A 22,618-nucleotide genomic window follows, 5' to 3' on the forward strand; every position below is an offset into this window, starting at 1 on the left:
CTGGAGAGCTGAATCCAGCTAGTGTGGAGAGAGGAGAGAGCACCCGAGAGCAGCAGCACCAGCAGGCAGGCACCTCGGCTCTGACCAGCCGGCGCCAAGGTTAGAGACAACCCAGAGGCGGCAGCAGCATCTGGGGAGAGGAGAGGAGAGAGAGAGAGCAGCTGCATCTTATCTTGTCCGATGGGCACGGGCGGGACTGCGGCCACTTGAGGTCAGCCGCCGCGGTGAACGGACTCAAGTGACCCAGACCAGACCAGACCAGACCAGACCACGTTCTCTCTCGGCTATATTGACACTTTGCACAGGAGCGGGCTGCAGCAGCACGCTCGGCTCGGTGTTATAGCGCTTTGCAGTGAAATCCCCCCCTGGAGAATAAACCGGGAATAAAGCAAGAACCATCCCTGGACTCGGAGCCAGGAGGAGAGGAGAGCAGAGGAGCCGGGGACAGCGACAGCGGTCTAGGCGCAAAATTAGCCAGACTATTGACACATACAACAAAATCTGATCTCTCATCGAAAGGTTTTTACATCGACATGGGGTGAGTGTAATTAGGTTAATCGCTGTACAGTAACAGTACAATGCTTTAAGGTGTGTGTGAGGAGGGCAAAGTTTTTTTCTCCTCTTCTTTTATCACAATGGAACGGAAGGCAGTCCTGTCCTTGGCTGCAGCTGTGAACTCATGTGAACTATAGGCTACAGCGCACAGCGGGGACAATGTAACCTACATTTTTGTACTGAAAGCACAATGAATGCGTTAATGCATGCGGTGTTTTATTATCTCGATCTCTCTCTCCTCTCCTCCATATAGAAAAGAAGCCTCAGGCAGCTTGTAAGATGTTTCCTCACCACAGAGAAAGGTAAGCAGCCACCTGGACTTTGAACATTCACTGCCTCCCTGTCTGTGTTTCAAAACACTTGAATTCATTCTTCTTGTGACTATAGTAGGGGAAGCTTTAATTTATAGAAAAAGTTGCATTAGCTACAGTAAATCTATATAAGACTTATAATGCAGTTCTGTTATTAATGGGGATAGCATGCTGTAGAATAGATGGAGCACCGTTGGAGCGTGCAATCACTGTGTGTGTGTGTGTTGTGTTGTGTGTGTGTGTGTGTGTGTGTGTGTGTGTGTGTGACCTGTTGGCTGCTGTGGGTAATGCTATCACTAATTGGTGTGTGTGTGTGTGTGTGTGTGTGTGTGTGTGTGTGTGTGTGTGTGCGTGTGTGTGTGCGTGTGTGTGTGTGTGTGCGTGCACGCGTGTGTGTCTGTGTGCGCGAGTAGTAGTAGTGCCTGGTGCGTGTGTGTGTGTGTGTGTGCGTGTGCGTGTGCCTGTGTGTGTGACCTGCTGGGTAGTGCTATGACTAATTAGCAGTTTTTGTCTATTTAATGGGCCATAATGACCTAATTCAAAAATCCAGCCCTGTCACCATCTGCTTGGGACCTCTGCCGGTACCCGTGTCACTCAGCAGTCAGTTGATGGTGACTTGCTCATTCTAGTGTCTATATAAAACCATGCAATGAATCCAGATCAAGGGTGAAAGGAGAGATCCACTATAGTAGATTGTGTGTAGTAGATAGAAGTGTGTCAGGAAGTAGTAGGGTTGTAGATCCTGCGGTGCAGCCTGGGCTTCCAGCCAATCATTATCATCAGGACTTAATTATGCTTAGAAACCCCCATTAAGCCCTGGAGGCCACGTCCATCTGCTGCCCATGAAGGTTGAGCCACTGAAGATCCTTGAGAACACAGACCACAGTTTGAGTCCAGTTTGAAACTGAACTGTGCCTACTCCGCCACAGAGGACTGTAGGTTTGGGTGTCTGTCTGGCCAGTCAGCAGTAAGGGTGAACCTAGTCTCTCCCCAGACTCAAATATTACGTTGAATCGCTGCGCTCCACATTCTACATACGTGAGTCTGTGCCAGTTAACAGCCACTGCTGGTTTTGAAGGCGGGTTGAAATTGAATGAGTGACAGGTCGTAGCACCGATGAGAGAGCGGTTCGAAAAATGGGCTGCGCCTCCCGTGTTGTCTGATCGCAAAGTCGTTACTGATTGGAGAGGACTGAATCCATCACTGGCATATGACTGGCCAAGTGAACGGTTCCCTCCCATAACCAGCCCTCTGAGGGAAAGTGTCCCAGACCCAGAGAGAGATCTGCAGCATGCAGTAACGTAGTGTATCAGCGTAAGAACTCTCATGGGTCTGGCGTTGAGAATAGGGTGAACCTAGTCTCACTGGCCAGCCTCCCCTCCCTACCGCCGTGAGAGGAGTCTGGCGCCGCAGGTCTCCATAACTGGGATAAACCCTCCCCTGCTCTACTCTGCTGCTCTTTCATTGGAGCGACTGTTTCAGTCGCTGCCGGATGTCCGCTCCCGGCTTATTACAAGCTCTGTCATTGGCCCCGACCATGTCAATCAGAGCGGCTTCCGCTCCCTCCTCCCATGTGTGTCGCTGTAAATAGTGCCCTGCCGCCTCAGTGAAAACAGCAATGCTAACTAGCTAGCAAGCTAACGGCAGAAACCTACACGCTAGCTCGTTGCTAAACGCTGGAAAACGGCAAGCTGGATTGTTGGAAACTATTTTCCAAGGGCACTGCCGCTAAGCGCCGCCCATCGCAACCCCACCGTGGAGACCTGCGGCGCCAGACTCCTCTCACGGTAGGGAGGGGAGGCTGGCCAGCGAGACTAGGGTGAACAGGAACAGGTCAGTGTGCAGCTTCAGTTCTGCCTCTCAGCCAGGTGCTTGGGGAATGTGTTGGGAGCTAAAAGAAGCAGACCTCTAAAATGTGCCTGCGGGGCGTCCTGCTGGCTCCCGTGGTGCTGCAAGGTGATCCCACTGGATGGGAGAGCACAACGCTGCCCCCTGCCGGATATTCAGTAGAAGGGCACCCACATCAGAAACATCAGCCACTTCAGACTGGAGTAAAGTCAACAGAGGCTGGGCAGCAGTGCCTCATCCCAACGCCCTGCCCCCTGCCTGGCCCTAGATCACTGCATCTGTGGTGGCTGGGCCGGCCGTGGAAGCCGGCTAAGCATGAGATCCACTGACAACATGGAGGATTACTGTGAGATCAGAAGGAGAATTATAGCACGGGCTTGATCAGACTCGAGGGGGGCCAGCCTTTTCGAAATGCCACTGTTCACTCCAGCATCTTTATAGGCAGTCCTTGAAACACTGTTTGTGGATGTGTGTGTGAGTTTGCGTGTGATATAGAGTGAGAGCGAAAGTTTGTGTGGGTGTGTGAGACTCTATAATGTCGTTTCTTTATGTCATGATGATCTAGTCCAGAGAGAGATGCGGTGAGAGAGACCCTTAATGGATTAGTGTGTCACTAAAGAGGTCAGATATAAATATACAGTGACTGGCCAAAAGAATACAGCGCTCTTGGGAACAGTCGCAGGCAGCAACGCACGCACAACACCGGCAGTATAGAAAAAGCCCTGTCCTGGTTCTTTACGATTGCCATATGCTACACTTGCCACTTTGAAAAAATCACGATACATTTCGATGCAACCCGAGACAACAGTAATGAACAGCAGTATCTTGTTGATAATTGTTGTTGAAATCAAGGTTAATATTGTCTCCTTTGTTGACTCCTATATTGTTGGTGAAAGTAATATTGCCCACCTTCAAAATGCCCTTATTGTTTTATATTTTTTCCGACACCGGTGCTAAAACCAAATGGTACTGGTGCCTAAACAGTGCCTGAACAGTGCCATACTTTTTAAAATTTTAAGTGGATTTAAAGCAGATTTTTTTTTTTTTAAGAGGATTTCAAGTGGTGCAATTATATTAGTGAAGGTGCGTGCGGCACCAGTCCCGGAGCACCGGAGGGCGGATAATATCTCACTCAGCACTCAGCAGCTTGGGTAATTGTATTGGTCCTGTAAGTACTGGTTGTAAGGTACTGGTACCATAGTGGTACCGGGTTTCGGTACTGCAACACGGGCCAAGCACCAGTGCTCAAACGGCAACAGCTTTGGAGTTACATGGTCCACACCTCTATGGCTGACTGACATATTTAGTATGATGATGATATGACGGGGGGACAGTGATACCACATGGTGGGGCAGTAATGCACTCACAAATAGATCATCAAACACAGAAACTAGTCTTGCAGTTTGTTTGTTCTTTCACTGAGGTTTTTCCCACATTACATTGGCCTTGATATTTGACCATCGTATGACTTTTGCTGGGTTGAATTATGAATTTGTGCCAAGGACAAAACACACCATACAAGTGTGTATAGGCCAGTGACTTTCTGAGTAAAACTTTGTTGCATGTTTGCTTGAAGTATTTTGTGACTTTGTGATCTGTAGTCTGCTCTCCGGTTCCAGACTGTATCTAAAATAGGGAATACACAATAATGTATACACAGTCATTGGACTGTCTCTCTCACCAGCTGGAGAGAGAGAGAGAGAGAGAGAGAGAGAGAGAGAGAGAGAGAGAGAGAGAGAGAGACAGAGACAGAGAGAGAGAGAGAGAGAGAGAGAGAGAGAGAGAGAGTCCTTTTGCAGTCTTGCTGTTCATACCACATGGCAGTGGCCAAACCATTTCTAGAGCACCAGTGACACTGTTGCTTTGATATATTTACCTCGTATCTAGGATACATTGCTGCAAACACTGGCAGGAGCAGAGCAGAGGGTGGAGGATGAAAGCGACTTGGGAGAGGGTTCAGAGCATTTCAGTCAACAACCGTGTGACAACCAGAGTTCCTACGCAAGTATGGAAAAGTATGGAATTTGATTTTAGTATTTTACTATTTCCATTTTAGTATGGAAAAGAAAAAGCAAAAGAGAGCCAAAGATGACTCCAACATCTGTCCCTGGATTGTATTCAGAAAAAGACAGAGGAAGAGGTGCCCCATCGTCAAGAGAATATAGGATTATTCCATCATAAAGTAACCATAGATAGTAGAAAGTAACACAATTTAATGGGGGAAAGGTAATAGTAGCGAAGGTATGAAAAGAAGTGAAGGTACGACATTTGAACTCAAGTTGAACTGAAATGCATGCATTTGGCTTAAATGAGCGCCATCTCCTTCTGCAGTATTGCGTCGTCATCGATGTTTGACTCTTCCAGGGAGCAGCCCATCTTCAGCGCCCGGGCCCATGTCTTCCAGATCGACCCGGCCACCAAGAGGAACTGGATCCCGGCCAGCAAGCATGCTGTCACCGTGTCCTTCTTCTACGACGCCAACCGCAATGTCTACCGCATCATCAGCGTGGGCGGGACCAAGGTGAGGGGGAGGGTACTGACCACCGGGAAGGTGATGATGACAATAATGATGAAGGGAAGGCCGACAAATGGTCAAACATTTTATTATTATTATTATTATTAATAATAATAATAATAATAATAAATAACAACAACAACAATAATAATTTATTGCATTATTTATATAGTGCTTTTCAAGGCCTAGCACTCACCTGGGTGATGCATGGCAGCCAGTTTGCGGCAGAATGCTCACCACACATCAGCCTATCACGGTGGAGAGTTGAGGAGTGAATGTGCCAATTAAGTAGATGATTAGGTGGCCATGAGTGAAGGAAGCCCTGTGTGGGTATTTAGCCAGGGCACTGGAGGCGGGGTTACACCCCACAGGGCACTGGAGGCGGGGTTACACCCTTACTCTTGCCAAGAGTGCCGATGGGATCTTTAATGACCACAGAGAGTCAGGACCTCGGTTTAACATCTCATCCGAAGGACGGTGCTCACTCACAGGACAGAGTCCCTGTCTCTCTTTATTATTTACAATTTGGCCATTTCCATCTTACTTGTGTCCAGCAAAACTGGGCGCAAGGAACAGCTACACGTACTCACGTCGCTATTATTCCTCTTACACCCACTGTATCTCTGTATCTGTATCACCAATCTGTAGGATTAAGAAACATGCAATGAACAAAACCACAATGGGCGTCAAGAGCATCCTCCTGGCAGACCTTTGGATTTAGATTACTAGGAGGCCACAGCACAGCAGCTGGGATGATCTAGCTGATCTCCTTTTAGCACCTCTGGACTGGTCTGAGTCTGACCCACATTCCTGTCTCCCAGAAGGCAGTGCGGGGTGGCAGTTGGTCGGTCAGCCTGGCTGGTGTCTGGCTTCAGGATAATTCTTCACTCACTGCTGCTGCCACCGTCCAGCATGTTACTGTATGTCAGACATGTTACTATACAGTATGTCAGACATGTTACTGTACAGTCTGCGGTAACATGTTACCGCAGACTGCAGGGGCCCTGGCTGTAATGATTTGTTGGAGGGAAAAGAAAAAATCAGTTCCATTGATTATTGTAATGCTGGAGATGACATAAAAGGTTTATAAATAGGTCTGCTATCATGTTTTGTTTTTTTGTTTTTTGTTTTACTTGTGTAGCAAGGGAGGGGCTTAAGCAATATCCTGTGGTGCATGGCTGAAATGTTCAGTCAGGGGTTGCACCGGTTTTGTGTGTCTTTGCTGTGGGTTTTGTGTGTCTTTTGTGTGTGGGCCACTCTCATTTTTAGGAACATGGTTTAGTGTCCTTTTGTGCTCTTCTCTGTTCTTGTGAAAGATGAGAGCAGATCATGTGACCAAGTGTTTTTCTTTCCATCGTGATCCAACAATTTAATGAAGGGGCGTCCAGGTCCAGGTACAGGTACAGCTACAGGTACAGGTACAGGTAGGTGCAACGGTCAATTCCCCGCCTACCAACATGAGGGTCGCACTCGCAGGTTCGAGCCCCCCCTCCCCGTGTTACCCCCGGCTTGGCCGGGCATCCATACAGGCACAATTGGCCGTGTCTGGGTGTCTGGGTGTGAAGCAGGATTAAAGGGTATGTGTCCTGGTCTCTGCACTAGTGCTTCCTCTCGTCGGTCGGGACGCTTGTTCGGGGAGGAGGGGAACTGGGGGAGGAATAGCGTGATCCTCCCACGCTCTACGTCCTGCCAGTGAAACTTCTCGCTGTCAGGTGAAAAGAAGCGGCTGGCGATTGCACATGTATCAGAGGGAGCATGTGCTAGTGTACAACTCTCCACAGATTGCAAAGACGATGGGAGCAACGACCGGGACAACAGGGGGAATTGGCCAAGTACAATTGGGGAGAACATAGGGATAATAATAATGATAATGGGGCGGCTGTAGCTCAGGAGGTAGAGCGGGTCGTCACTAATCACTTTGGATGAAAGAGGTCGGTGGTTCGATTCCCGGCTCCTCCAGTCTGCATGTCGAAGTGTCCTTGGGCAAGATACTGAACCCTAAATTGCTCCTGATGGTGTGCCAGCACGCTGCGTGGCAGCTTGCCACCATCGGTGTATGAATGGGTGAATGTACCTACTGATTGTAAAGCGCTTTGGATAAAAGTGCTATATAAATGCAGGCCATTTACCATTTACCATTTACCATAATTAAGGGAAGAGATTCATGTCTTCAGTCTCAAGTGCTTGATAGCATCTGTTTATTTCTTACAGGATTTCCAATGGACAGTTAATGCTTAACAGATGTTGCAATAATAAGCACAGATGTTCTCCTGTTGTTCTTCCTTGTTTTGATCAAACATATGAGGCAAGATGTTATGCCGCTATTGACGAGGTTGGAGCATTTACTTAGTGTGGCTGTGTGCTGTTCAAATAATAGCGGCAATCCTTGTTGGGGACCCTGTCTATATCCTTGTGTCTGCTATTGAAATGTACAGTAAAATATCTCCAAATCGTCTTTTTCTTGTAGACCCCACATGAAGGTATCATTTGTTATCTCTGCATTTGCAGGCAATTATCAACTGCACCATTACGCCCAGCATGACCTTCACCAAGACATCCCAGAAGTTTGGCCAGTGGGCCGACAGCAGGGCCAACACGGTCTACGGTCTGGGTTTTGCTACCGAGCAACAGTTGCATCAGGTAAATTCAACCATAAGCCGTTTCACTCTCACCAAAGTCAAGTCTTGGACCTTGGACTCAGACTAAAGTTGAAGGTGTGTGCTGTGAATGTGAGTTCAGAGAGCACTGATAAATACCCCCCAAAAAAACGTCCATATCAGCCTCATTTTACATGTCCAAACAACGCTCTGTTGCTTTTGTTGTTTGTTTTTTACACTTTGATGTCATGACTTTTCCTCTTCTCAAAGTTCTCAGATAAGTTCAAGGAGGTGAAAGATGCAGCTCGTCTGGCGCGCGAAAAGTCGCAGGATAAGGAATTGGCCAACCAGGCCCTCACCATCGCTGCTCCTCAGGTGAGCTCAGTTCAGGTGACAGTTCACCAGAATCCACATGGTTTTAGGCCCACAGCAGAGGGGACGTCCCCTCCCCACCCTAACCCTAACCCACAGCAGAGGGGACGGTACACTGCAGGAAAAACCAAATGTGGGACACTGCAGAAAACCCCCCACTGAACTGTGCTTCTGTTGCCAAGAAGGCTCAGCAGCGCCTCTGTTTCTTTTCAAATGTGTGAAGAAGTCTGGTGTAACCACCAAGACATTAGTTCATTTTTACAGATCCACCGTGAAAGCCTCCTGAAAGGATATATTACAACTGTTTTGGTATAATGGAAGTTGCTCTGAGGAGGACCGTAAGCTTATTGACAAGGTTGTAAGAACAGCACAGAAAATGATTGGGACAGATTTGCCATCTGTGAGAGATATTTCTGTGACGAGAGAAAATATTCAGGGACCCCAGCCCAGCCACTCCAGGCAGTGGACTTATCACTCAGCCACCATCAGGTAGAGACGATACCGCTGGGAGCGCTACTAACTACAGCGACTATTGCACTTTGTCCACAATCCATGCTGCATGTTTTATGTTTTATCATGCTTTTATTTTGTCTGTTTTATCATGTATTTTGTCTGTTTATCATGTATTTTGTCTGTTTTATCATGTTTTTATGTGTCGGTAAATGGAAAATAAACTTGAAACTTAAAATGTGTCATCAAGAAAGTAGAGCAAGTGGTCTCGTTAAATTAGTTATGTCAAACAGGAAGGGTAAATGTGAAAAAGTCAGGATGATCCACAGAAACACGAGTTCTTTTCTTGGTATCGTAGGACTCACAGAGAACAAAGGCCAGGTCAGATGACTGTACCTACTCAGTTGACTTTGCAGCAGTTCAGCTATTTGACAAGAGGGAGGGGAGGCTGGCCAGCGAGACTACTATTTGATAGGCCGTGCTATAAGCCAATGGTTCTCGAACTTGTTCACATCAAGGACCCCCAAACTGAACACACTAAACCACGGACCCCCATTTGATACGATTTTGTCCCAGGGTCCCCCATCTGATAAGAGTTTTGCTTTTAGATGTTTTATCACAGAAAGTGGATGAAACCCATGACCAAAATAGTCATGCATTCTGTCACTGTGTTACTTACGGATGGAATTATAGTGAAAATAAATGATGATTCCCCTTTTTTCTGGGACCCCCACTGGAACCCCCTCAAGGACCCCCTGGGGGTCCCCGGACCCCACTTTGAGAACCACTGCTATAAACTGCTATGAATGAAAGGAGGGATGGAGAGAGAGAGGGAGCAAAGCCAAAGGCAAAAGAAGGATGAGCTGGGTCAGTTCTCTCCACGGGAAGAGAAAGTGAGCAGAACTAGGACGATGGTAAAATTATCCCAAGCCGCCCAGCAGCGCACCAGCATCCACATTTTCTACCCACTGCTGACATGAGGAGGAACATCTAGTCAGCTCAGGGCCTTGGACCACTTCCTGCTCAATAGAGCATTATCTATCAGTCGTGTCTGCCTGCTCCAACATGCCCATTTCTTTTGAATTCTACGGGTGAATCTATTCAAAGTGGTGTCCCTCATTCTACGTCTACCATGTTTAGCGATTTCATGACCACATTGGCAAGCAAACCCAAACCCCTAGAACAGCGATACTCAACTTGCGGCCCGCGGGCCACATGCGGCCCGCGGGCGCCCCCTGTGTGGCCCGCGATGGAATTGCAAAAAAAAAGAGTGCACCTGAACGCAACATGCAAGATACCCGCTGAATAAGTGTCCAAATGTTCATTGTTCATGTCATTCTGGCCAATACTCCACTTCTGTTATAGCATTTCAGTCTGGAATATATCTTTCAATAATCTATGATTTAGCTGCTAAATCTGCTCACTACCCAGGCACTTATGTATGTACTTAACCTAACTAACTTAACCTAACTCTTTGTGAAGAGAAAGAGATATGAAATGACAAGAAAGAGAAGATGGGAGGAATAGCAGATAGGCTATCACTGTCCCTGATTCCTGAGGGTAAATTGAGTAATGCTGCAGAGAAGAGAAGATACTGAATAATGACATCACAACAGTATAATCCTAATGTTAATTTAAAATGAAATATTCCTCTAAATAATGGGTAAAAGTCCCCAAAACTTCACATTTTGCAGCGCCGAGAGTCCCTTCCTTACAGCACCCCCTACTTAAAAGTAGTTCCAGCGCAGCTGCTGACACCCCAAAAACCTACAATCCGCTACAGAAAAATGTATATTGTTTGTTTATTAACTTCTATCATTTCACGAATGTGGCCCCCGGGCAAAGCAAGTTGAGTATCCCTGCCCTAGAAAATTCAGAAACGCATCAATTCTACTTGATTCTTGTTATGTAGCGCTACTAGCGCTGCACTGAACTAAAACCTAATTGACCACGGAGCTAAAAATAGATAAATAGGTATAAATAGATCAAAATAGAGAAAACAATATGCTTGTGGTTGTAGTATTTTTGAAAAGTACATTATGTATGGTGGTGTGCTTTATGTGAAGTTGACATATGTCTTTGTCTGTTTTGCTACCTGGTGGATTTCCTCCCTAGTTCTCACAGGTGGGTCTTTCATAGTCGTTGTTTACCTAATTTTATCTTCAGACCTATGAATAGCCAAGTTGTATCATTTGTGCCCATGCTAAAAACTGTACCCTAATATTGTGTCAACTGCTTTCTCTCTGTCGCTGAAGCACATCAGCACATATTTATTTATACCTGCTGTGGCCGAGAGGCCGATGGCACATGATGGAGTGTCCATAGTGTGAGTCGTCATGTAGGCTAAGCTACTTACTTTATCACTCCAAGACAGACACCTATCCTATCTAACATGAGGCTCAGTACAACTCACCCCCTCCCATTGTGAATCCATCACGACCCAAAATAACAATGACTTCGTTTATGTAACCTAGTTCATTTCTGCTGTAGCGTTACTTGTTTTCATTTAATAGTTGGATTTGAACAGTCAGCAGTAGAAACAATTTGTATTACTCTTCCATGTTTCTCCATTTGACATAAATGGGAGTATTGTGCCTAGAATATATATATAATTTATCTATATATTTTTTTTAAAGAAGCAACTTCCCCCATTTCAAATGTACATATTTGGTAAGAGCATAATGTACTCTTTATAATCTTGTCTGTGTTTATTGTTAGTCTGTTTTCTATTGTGGTTCTCAGGACCTGGAGGAGCTCCAGTCCCCACCGGTGCTGAACGGGCCTGAGGAGAAGATGTTCCGAAGCCAGAGCGCCGACATCACCCTGTCTTCTGAGAAGGAGCGCATTAAAAAGATGCTGTCTGAAGGGTAACCCATTTACACACACACACACACGCACGCACACGCATGCACGCACAAACGCACACACACACAACACTCGACACACACACAAGCCCAGAAAATGGAAATTAAATTGATTTTTTTTTTTCACAGTGAGTCAAATCTCACCCTCTTTAAAGTGATAATACGGAAGATTTCAGTTTTGTTCTCTTGGGTGACACCTATTGGCGATTAGTGGTAATTGCAGGTGAGATCCAAACACTGTTATGTGACATTACTCAGTTTGTTCGGCCATAGTAACCACCCGTAATGCTAGCAGAGACCAGAAAAAAGTAGCTTGTTATCCTACTTCACACAAGACTTAACCTACAGAGTGAGTCTATTGTGTTAGCTCCGCCCACCCTGTGTCGCCAGCGACTACAGTAACCTACAGAGTGAGTCTATTGTGTTAGCTCCACCCACTCTGTGTCACCACAGACTACAGTAACCTACAGAGTGAGTCTATTGTGTTAGCTCCGCCCACCCTGTGTCACCACAGACTACAGTAACCTACAGAGTGAGTCTATTGTGTTAGCTCCGCCCACCCTGTGAACCTACAGTAACCTACAGAGTTAGTCTATTGTGTTAGCTCCGCCCACTCTGTGTCACCACAGACACCAAGTTCATAAATGCTGCAATACTAAAAATGCAAAGGCTTCCATCAATGGGCCATAGGCTCAATCACCATTGTGTTAACTCACTATCAGATATACAGTGACTTAACACACACTTATTTAGATGAAAATCTTCCGTATTATCACTTTAGGTAATCCAATGCCATGCTTTGTGAAATGCTTGTAGTTGTTTTGTGTTGTGTGTTTTATTTAAACTTGAAACAAGGTTAGCAATGACTGCTGCTAATGTCATGAAGCTCTCTAATGCTGAATTTACTGAATTTACTGGCCTTGTTTATTGTATTTCCACATGTTAATGAATGACAGCAGTCATCTTGCATACTTTCAACCAAACTCTATATCTTCCACTTTTCTGTGGCCTTCAGGCTCACAAATAGGTCTAGATCTTGACTACCCAATTGATTGGAGAATGCATTGTACTCCCGTTTCCTTGATAGTAGTCTCTGAATGTCAGCATTAGTCTCTCGATGAACACAGATCTTAATGAACCCATCCGAGATCACAAGATCAGCAGGTCGATTCTTTAGTCTCGTTTGCTTTCTGGAATGAGTTGTATGTTTGCTTTGTTCTTCGGCTCGTGAGATGAGTCCGGCACGAGTGGACGTTTTGCTTTGTTCTTCGGCTCGTGAGATGTTGTCTTGCCCTGGGCAGTAGGTGTGTTTCTGACTGTAGCCTAGAGAGGCCTTGTTAAAACATACTTTAAGGTTTTTGTCGTGGTTTGGCTGCTTGCGTTGACCAGGCCAACAGTGTTTACTTTTCATCCTGTTCCAAACCATTGGCAGAGGATATGTTGACTGTTGCTGCGCTGCCAACCGTAGCAGTCGGTAGTGATGACAAACAGTTGCTTCATGCATCAATCTCGCACTCAAAGACAGTTTTTCCAGCCAACTCAGATCAGCCCTCAGTTTTAAATATAGAGCAGGCATGGCTAACCATGTGCCATGGAGGGCCAAGAGGAATTCCAACCAAACACTACCGTCAGGTGACCAGATTTCTGAAATGAAAATCTGCGACATTTCCAGTTCTGCAGTCAATATATCATTAAAATATCCAATGTTATTATCTATGAATTCACTAACACAGACCACACCATGTTTAAACAAAAAGATCATTTATTGTAAGTGGGTGTTTGGGTGCGAGAACGTGAATGGGGTCGCGGTGCGACAGCGTCTCTTCAGGAGAGTGGTACGGCAGTGACAGGAACCCAGGGGTTGAGACTCAGAGTGGGGGTAGCGTCTTTGGGTGAAGCTTGGTTCTAGAGCGCAGCTCAGCTTCACGGGATGGAGTCCCGGCTCCATCAGCCCCCCGTGGTTCCTGTGAGCAGGGGATAGAGATGCAGGATTATGCAGCCCTGACTAGCATGTCTTTAGCTGTTTGTGGGAGGAAACCAGAGTACCCCGGAGAAAACCCACGCAGGCACGGGGAGAACATGCAAACTCCGCGCGTGCTGCCCGTAATTAGCATGTCTTTAGCTGTTTGTGGGAGGAAACCAGAGTACCCGGGGAAAACCCACGCAGGCACGGGGAGAACATGCAGACTCCGCCCGTGCTGCCCGTAACGGAGGAAGAAACTTGGGGTTGGGGGGGAGGGTCGTGACGACTGAGGCGAACGGGGGGGAGAGAGAATATGGTCATGTTTATATATGCTACGAACACAGGTGTATTCGTCAGTGAAGTGATTGGAGCGCAGGTGAAATAGCTTAGTGCGGCGCAGATAATTACATGGTGTGGTCTTTGTGTTCCTGAACTTCAGTTAGCACACTAACTCCATATAAAAAAGGGCGACAATTATTCCGGTTTCATGTATTTTGACCATGGTACTGTAATAAACTATGGCGCAGGCTGACTGATATCCCTCCAAAATACCACATTAAGACAAGTCCTTGAGGAACTGTGATCTGATATGAAAGACATTTGGAGATTGCACTAAATGAGTCACATCTGTGGCATGACATGGTTGGGACCAATTAGGTCTTTTATAGGTATCTTCACTATAGCTTTAAAAATGAGCCCGCTAGAGCCTCTGAAAGACAGTAATGTCGGCCGCGGACGAGGGGTAGAAAATCGGGGACAGCTCCAGCCGGGGACGGGTCACCAACAACGGTCGGGGACTGTCCCCAGAAATCGGGGACATATCGTCACCTTACACTACAGCAGCTTGATGTGTAGATTTGACTTGTGATCATGTCCGTTGTTGTCCTCTCTCTGACCTAGCTTTTCTGTCACTCTTCACGGTGCATTGACCAATACAAGCGCAAACCTTTAAGCCCAACCCCCGTCATCCATAACCCCCTAGCCACCCCTCGAATCCTGACTGCCTACAACCTTCCTATCCTTAGCAACGATTCCCTAGCCTCACTAAATGTCCGTGAGTGAGTGAGTGAGTGAGTGAGTGACTGACTGACTGACTGACTGACTGACTGAGTGTCCTGACATTGCCATCCTCTGTTCCCCGGCGGCCCAGCGCCGTGGGAAAAACACAAGTGGGGGAAAAAATCTGTAATAAAGGATCGAAAAGGATTCAAATCAAAGGATTCAAATCAAAGGATTCAAATCAAAGGATTCAAATCTTTGATCAAAGCAAAACATGATGCTGCACTGCATGAAGCATCATAATGGTCTCTCTCTGATGCTCGAATGCTTGTCTTCCAGGTCCATCTGTGAGATGAACCTGGAAGCGGAGCTCTTCACTCTGCAGGATAGCAACACCAAGCTGGTGGCAGCGCTACATGAAGCTAACTCCAACGTGGAGCAGTGGAAGAAACAGCTGTCAGCATATCAGGAGGAGACGGAGAGGCTACGAGACCAGGTGAGACCCTCTGCCGTGTGCAGATGGAGACTCGTGTGAAGGAGCCTCTTTGAAGATATTCAACTCAATAACACTTCACTTAATCCAAAGGTAAAGCATCAGCTTGCTTCAGGCACTTAACTAACCTGAATCTCTATTGTCGAAGTCAATATGACATATTAAGAGACTTGCGTGACTGTAGGCGTGAAAGAGGAAAGGGGTGGAGTGGTCTCCTTTGAAGGCACTTTTTCCACTTATTGTTAGGAGAGTTCATATAATACTGCAGTCCTAGATAAATGAAGGTCCGTTTAAATAGGGCAGCCTCTCACTCACTGATCTGTTCCCCACCTTGCTGGATCCTTGCTGGATCGTGCGGCTGCTGGCAACGCTTTGCCACCTCCACCCCAACCTCCACCTTTTTAGATCAAATGCAAATGCTATCATGTATTGTAGCTCTGGAGTCTGCATGGCTCAAAAAATTAACATGTTTCCATGTCTTGCTTTTAGGCTCCCTCTTTCTATGGTTTAAATGTATCTGGAATATTTTATTCCCATGGGGGATTCTGCTTGCTCTCCCTGCTCGGCGTAGCATGCTGCTGAGCCGAGTTCAGGGAGAATAGAATTAATTAAATATTAAATTAATTCTAAGAGCGGAGCCTTCAACGCCAAACATAATTGTATGCATTATATTCATTTATGCAATAAATGGTTAATTCTATGACTTGAGTGTTCTTGAATGAACCAGGGGACTCATGTATGTCAGGTGTCTGTGTAGATTTCACTCTGAAATCTACACATAAATTCTCACATAAAGTTTATTTTTATGCCTCTGCCGGCGATGCTCGTTAACGCGATATCTCAGGAACGCATTGACGGAATTTCTTCAAATTTGGTGCAAACATCCACTTGGACTCAAGGATGAACGGTGGTGGGCGGAAGGCATGATCATTACGTGGGTGGGGCTAGGGAAAAAGAGCCATACCCTTGCTCAAACAAGAGAAAGTTGTGTCTCTCTTTCCACTTTCACTTTCTCTTACTTTCAATAATGAGCGAGTTGGAAGTCTCAAGTGTGCCCTTTCTCTGCCGACCGAGGTCACGCAGGTTTTGATTGGGTCATCGTTTTCAAACAATTAATTTCCTTCTTCAAAGTGTTTGTTCTGAACCATTTAGTTTGGCTGGTAGCGCCCTAAATCAGCTTTAATCACGGTCTTCCCTGTGGTTCAGACCCACAGTGTGTGTGTGTGTGCGTGTGTGTGTGTGTGTGTGTGTGTGTGTGAGAGTGTGTGCGTGCGTGTGCGTGTGTGTGAGTGAGTGAGTGAGTGTGTGCGTGTGCGTGTGCGTGTGCGTGCGTGTGTGGGATATGCACGTGGCAATGTGACTTTTACTGCAAGGGAGTTTGGTCGAAATACACTGAAGCTAAAGAGGTTTTGGTAACACTTTACAATAAGGGTCACTAAATCAACGCTTAGTCAAGGCTTAATAAGCATGAGCTAGCCCTTAGTTAATGTTTATTAACTCTAAACCTAACCTTTAGCTCTCACCCTAACCATTACCTAACGCTAAACTATCAAATAATGCATAAATTAACATGAACACCGTTTTTACTTTTTACGATTACTAGACACATTAGTTAACTGTTAATTAATGGCTGGTTAATACTTATTAGGCATTAACTAACCCTTCATTTAGTGAGACCCTTATTGTAAAGTGTTACCGAGGTTTTTATAGTTGAATTGCCATTGAGGCTGACCATTGGATGCAGATCCCTCCGTCCTTCCTGTCCCCGGTCATCAATACAAGGTCTTCTCAGGTTTGCTGGTGTCATTCCTTAGGGAACAACTTTGCCTCGGCCTGACAATTGCAAACCTCTACGATTCGATGGTTTAATTAATACCTTGATCCCTTTCCATTATAGCCTAGCTTTACAGTATCGATCGCTGTCTCTACCATTTTGTGATTTCAACAAGGAACCGTTTTCACTTGTTTTGATCCTCGTTAACAAAATGGTCCTTTTAAATTCATACGAGCTCTCCTTCCCTCTATGTGAAGAGATTGGGGACCAGGTGGCTGAAAATGGTTCACGTCTCTGGGGCGATGTGAGAGGGAGAGGGGTTTGTAGGACAGCGATATCCTACTTCCAATGCCCCAGTTAGGAGAAAATGAAAAATCACCAGAGGGAGCTGGCAGCCTCTCGTTTCTTTTTTTTCCTTCTACCACTCCTCCCAGTCTCAGTCATGCACGGTTAAAAATAGTCCAGCCTCTCTCTCTCTCTCTCTCTCTCTCTCTTTCAAGACTCCCTCAGAGGCGGAACCTTTTTAGAGGCGGAACCTTTTTAGAGGTGTCCTTCTACTTTGCTTCTGTTTTATAGGGCCCAGCTGCAGTGAGGGGTTCAATTCCCATTGACCTGATAATGGTGGTGTTTCTATCCCAGTGGGCAAGCCCCACCCCCCTTCCCTCTGAGAATGCTGAAGTGAATTGAAAAGTTGTAGTTCCTCGAATGGCCACTAGGTGGCGGGGGCAGTATAGGCATCCCCCCCCCCCCATGTTAAAATGCTCGACTTTGTAACATGATTAAATAAACTTCCAGTGAGGGGCGAAACACAGTTTTGGTCTATATAGCTAATTTCACCTTTTCATAACAACTTTATGGGGGTAAAATAGATGATAGAAAAAGGGGTGATTGACAGATCGCCTGTCCAGTGATCACGCAGCTTGCCGATCACGGACCATTAGCAGGCGGAGCTGCGGCTCTGGGAAACCCCCATCTCACGTGAGGTGCAGAAGGACTCAACCCATTCCCTCCCACTCTGCTGACGAAAAATCAAGATGGTGACGTCCAACGTTTGAACTCGAAAACAAAATTTAATGGGATAGATACGTCCATATTATTTATGTCTATGGTCTATCCCCGCCTCCTGCTTTGGGAGGAGCCTCGGCTGTAGATTCTGTTTTAGCATAATTTATTTATGAAATAAATATTTTAAATGGCACGTGCAGATGAGATTAAAAGCAAGAAAGACTCATGAGAACTATTGCCATAAAACATCATTGTGTCTGTCTCAGTGAACGTAATTACAAGTCAAGTTTTGTTCATCAGACAGACTCTATTATAATGTGCCTGTATTAGAAAGGGAAGCTATAGAGTCATTAGCTGTTGAAATGCGATTGGTCTTGAATCTAAGCAGGTGCAGGTTATTGCATTTTTTCATGTTGAGTTCACTGATATCACTAATTCTGGGTCTTGAGAAGGTTTTGATGAATCATAGCTTAAAAACATGATGTCCAAAATATTAAACATGTCCAAAATATTAAACATGAATGACATCATGTTTTTGACCTGCAGCTCTCTTTCAGCACCAGGGACAGAGGAGAGGAGGGAGGAGCTTCGCAGCGCTCAGCGGGTGGAAGCGAGCTGTGCGTGCCCAGCCTGTAGTGTGACACAGAGTTTCAGGAGAAAGCGAGGAGCCGGCTAAAACATAACGTTAAGCGTTTTTCCACGCATGAAAAACAAACAAACAAAACAAACAATAGATGAGCCTGACCCGAACCCGAATTTATTTCTATATTTAAAAAAAAAGCCAAAACCTGACATATGTTCTCGGGTCCTGTCAGGTTCATGTCAGGTTGCAGACCCATCCACAATGATATGAATCGATTTGAAGATAAATGGCTGACGCAGGAAGAATAGCTGTTAGCTTGAGTAATACTTTAGCTAACGAGGAGCCGAATAAATGGATTAACACCAAGGCTCCTGAAGTACTGGAGCAAAATGAGTACAGTCCATTTCCCAAGGTGTAGATCCAAAAATAATGTACCGAGCCTCATCTCACCAGACGTCAGACAGTTTGGTCCAGGGAGACGTTACAGTATTATTCTTTAAGCAATAGCACATGAAGAATGCTATTGACTTTGACACTGCTTTGCTGTGGTCACATGCACAAGGCAGAAGAAGGCCTTCTCGAATTGTAGCTGTGCCTCAAAAAGTTGTCTGGAAAAATGACAGCTTGGGTGTTTTGTTCATACGTGATACATTTGAAAACTGTGCTGCTGTGCAATTGAAAATGCTGCTGAGTTCATTGCTACTACCGGAGTAGTAGCACTGATAGAGACACTGCATGAAATAGGCCACGCCCATCACGGGGGAAAGCTCTCCATTCACTTCCAAACACCAGCGTCATTTTCCTTGAATTAAACATAGCTCGTGTGGTAGGCTGCGCAGTGTGCAGACAACAAATGTAAAAAATCGCCTATTATTATTTTTTGTACTTTGATTGAGAAGCCATTGAGAATTGGTGAGAAGAAAAAGAAAAATGTGGATCTAGCTGTCAAGGAAGTAAGTTGGACTGTTCATCTTCCGTATATATGATCTTTGTGTGCAACACGTGACATAGGAGAACGCCTGGATTGTGGGGGGGGGGAGTTTTTGTTTCCCCCCGTTTTGGGCGTGGTTTCTGAATGATGGCGCGCTCCACAGTGTCTCTATTGTAGCAAAGTAATTTTACTGTGTGATCACTGCTTTAGAAACCACTAGATTTTGTGTTTGTGTGTGTTTGTGTTGTCAGGTGGCTGAATTGGAGGCGCATGGCGGCCAAGGCCCCAGTGATCTGCTTAAGGATGAGCTGACCCAGTCCCTGGAGGAGTTGGAGGCCCTGCTTAAGGCCAAAGACGAGGTCAGTCTTGGTGCGGATGTCTTATTAGTCATCTGACTTAGGCCCTGTTTACACGGCAACGCTCCCTGCATAAAACGGCAAACTTTTTTAGCGTTAGTGCCTTCTTCCTTTTACAAGGGAACGGCGTTCCTGGGGTATGAAAACACAACAAAAGTGAAAACAGGTCCCAGAGTGGAATTATTTGTTAACACCACCTTAACTGTTGACTTAACTGTTGCCGTGTAAAGTGGCAAAACGCAATTCAGGTGACGACACAGCCCCCCTTCGTCATGGAAGACAATGATAGGCAATAGGAGCATTGAACTAGCCCAATACAGCCTTATGGCACAGGTGCAATGAATCGCATTGACATTCAACAAACATGACAACGATTTGCTAAAAACACATAATCTGCGTTAAGTGCCCACTACTAACGTCGCACATAGCCTATTAATCACTGTCTCCCGCATTGAATAATTGAAGACAACTCACCGCGATGCATTTCCTCAAGTCCCAATTCTGCTGCAAAGAAAACAGGTCTTTTTTTATGTTGCTTTACTGGGTTTTTATTCTGTCATCCAATCTGGAGCAGTTTATTACCACTTCTGTGTCACTCTATCGCGTGGAAAATTCATTAAAAGTTTAATCCTACAAAGCTAAATCAAGGCTGTTAGAAATAGACAGAATAGAGGAAGCTACGCGTTTTTATCTTCAAAATAACAGCCGTAATTTAGAACTAGGTAAATCAAAATCCGGGCGTTCGACTCACTACGTGTTAAAATTGACTTTTAGTTGTCTGTGTTCTATATGTCTTCTGTGTATTTCGGATCACACACAAAAAAAACGTTGCAACATGCATCAATAAGGCTATTAGTTTATTTAATTACCATTATTGTGAAGGTTTTAACCAGAAGTTTCAATGTTATTCTGCCTCACTTGTCGCTGCTCTGAGATTTTTGCAGCTTTTTGCAGTCTGCACGCAAATCGTTATCACAAACGCTGTGTATAAACGCGAAATCAAAGGTGAGAATGCAACGCCAGTTTGCCGCTTTATGCAGAGACTGTTCTCGTCTAAACATGGCCTGATAGACTCTGGGTTCCCAGATTGCACTGATTGAAACCAACCCTTGTCCGACCCACCTTGAGAGGTGGGTCACCAAGCTGAGTCGGGCGATGCGGGTTAACCCGGGAATAACCCTGGTTGGATCTCGGTGTGAAAGGGCTATTGATGAGTGCAGCAGTAGGGTAAGCTTGAATTTCTAGGTCAACGAAATAACAAGCAACCACTAATAGTGAGGAGAGCGAGGGTCAGAACCACTCTGACAATATTCCAGTGACACTAAAGTAATGATCTAAGAGTGTCGTGCTACAGAAAGAAAGAAGAGCTGAGGAGAGGCAGTCAATTAACCCATTGATACCTGATGCAGCATTTGTGTGCCCTTTAAGACTGCGAACCGCGTTAACGCGGTTCGCAGTCTTAAAGGGATATGCACACAAATGAGGGATATACACGCAAATGCTGCATCAGGTATCAATGGGTTAAGACAGAGTCCGGTTGTGGTGTGTTAACTGCGGCTAATGGGACAGCAGCGTTATTAATATTCTGTGCTTGCCCTCAGCCTGGCTTGAAGTGCAAGCCTCCACCAGTATTACTTAACGAGTTAAACATACACTATCTGATCCAAACCACCACTTGAAAAGTACACAAATCTCCTGGTCAAGCTGGGACATAACTTACTGAGTTACTCTACAGCAGGGGGCAGTATTGCATGTTATCACCCACATTACTAATGCATACCTCTTATTTTGAATAGGCTTTGGTCTGGAATTGAAAGACAATTCAATGTTTCAAAGATGTAACCAAATGACATTCAACACTGAACAGTTCAGATAATTGAGGTTTTACTGTAATTAACAGTGGTGCAACAACCATGCTATCATCAAAAGGGCTTTTCACACCACATGCTCTTAGCCCGGGGCTATCTAAGCCCCGGGCTAAGAGTAGGGCTAAGATAGCCCAAGGCTAACTTAGCCCCTTTTCACAAATGCATTGTTAACAATGCATGTTAACAATGCGTGGTGGTGGAGATCGAAAGTCGGGGATAACCCCGCTCCAGAGCAGGGCCAACTAGCCGGGGCTGAAGTCGGGGTTAGCCCACTTTGGAGTGGGTCAGGATTGTGCAAGTGTGAAAGCGTTCTTAGCCCTGGGCTAACAGCTCCTTTAGCCCCAGGAGACTGACTTAACTCCGGCTAAGTGTAGTGTGAAAAGCCCTAAAGATGTGTTTTATTCAGCTATAGTATATCGAGAAAATCCAGATGAGAAGTGAATAGATATGAGCCAAACTGACATTATTTTCATTCCTTTCCAGGAAATCCACATTTTGCAGAGCAAGAAAGCAGAGTACCATGATATGGAACAAGTGAGGGATGAGGCCATTCATAGATTACAGGTAGAAATGAGAAGTTATTATGCTTTCACAGATTTTGTAGACATTTGTTGAGTAAGGTAAAACAAAATGTGTCAACAGAAGTTGACTCGAGTGATAAATGCTGCTTTGAAAACTAATTTCTCCTTCCCCATCCTTCCCCTCTGCCTCTTCCACACTGCAGGAAATTGAGATGCGCAACTCAGAGTTGGAGAGGCGCATCCAGAACCAAGAGCAGAACCTGAGTAACTCTCTTGAAGAACGTGATCGCATGGACAACGAGATCCAGAGGGCCGTCGAAATCCTGGACATCAAGATCTTTGACCTTAATGACCTCCGACAGAACCTGGTTAAGCTCATCGACAAATAAGATGAGAAGAATGGAGAAATATAATCCATGACAGAGAGATGAGAAGAAAACAGGGTTCAATTCACCGAGGCCAATACAGAGAGAGATGAGGGGGGAATAAACAAAACAAGATGGAGCTGGTCCTGGTCCTCTTCAAGCACAAGAACCACCTCGGCTGTGGGAAGATTGCAGCTCATCTCTGTTGCAGCAGTAGTTGTGCTGTACTTCTCAACACGTTAAGCATA

The 22,618-nt window shown here is 45.6% G+C and overlaps 1 protein-coding gene across 1 annotated transcript; it reads left to right on the top strand.

Annotated features, from left to right (window-relative positions):
- Positions 1 to 397: 397 nt before the first annotated feature.
- On the top strand, positions 398 to 22,394 carry LOC310796936 (homer protein homolog 3-like; the record flags this gene model as incomplete). The annotated part of the gene is made up of 10 exons (XM_083659187.1): positions 398 to 538; positions 809 to 857; positions 5,079 to 5,235; positions 7,738 to 7,869; positions 8,097 to 8,201; positions 11,391 to 11,515; positions 14,814 to 14,970; positions 19,512 to 19,619; positions 21,968 to 22,048; positions 22,209 to 22,394. Exons 2-10 carry the CDS (start codon positions 835 to 837, stop codon positions 22,392 to 22,394), a joined length of 1,074 nt encoding a protein of 357 aa, XP_083515313.1. The 5' UTR covers positions 398 to 538; positions 809 to 834.
- Positions 22,395 to 22,618: the final 224 nt, after the last annotated feature.

The sequence above is a fragment of the Poromitra crassiceps genome (assembly GCF_964638095.1).
Source record: "Poromitra crassiceps genome assembly, chromosome: 23".
Classification (NCBI taxonomy): Eukaryota; Metazoa; Chordata; class Actinopteri; order Beryciformes; family Melamphaidae; genus Poromitra; species Poromitra crassiceps.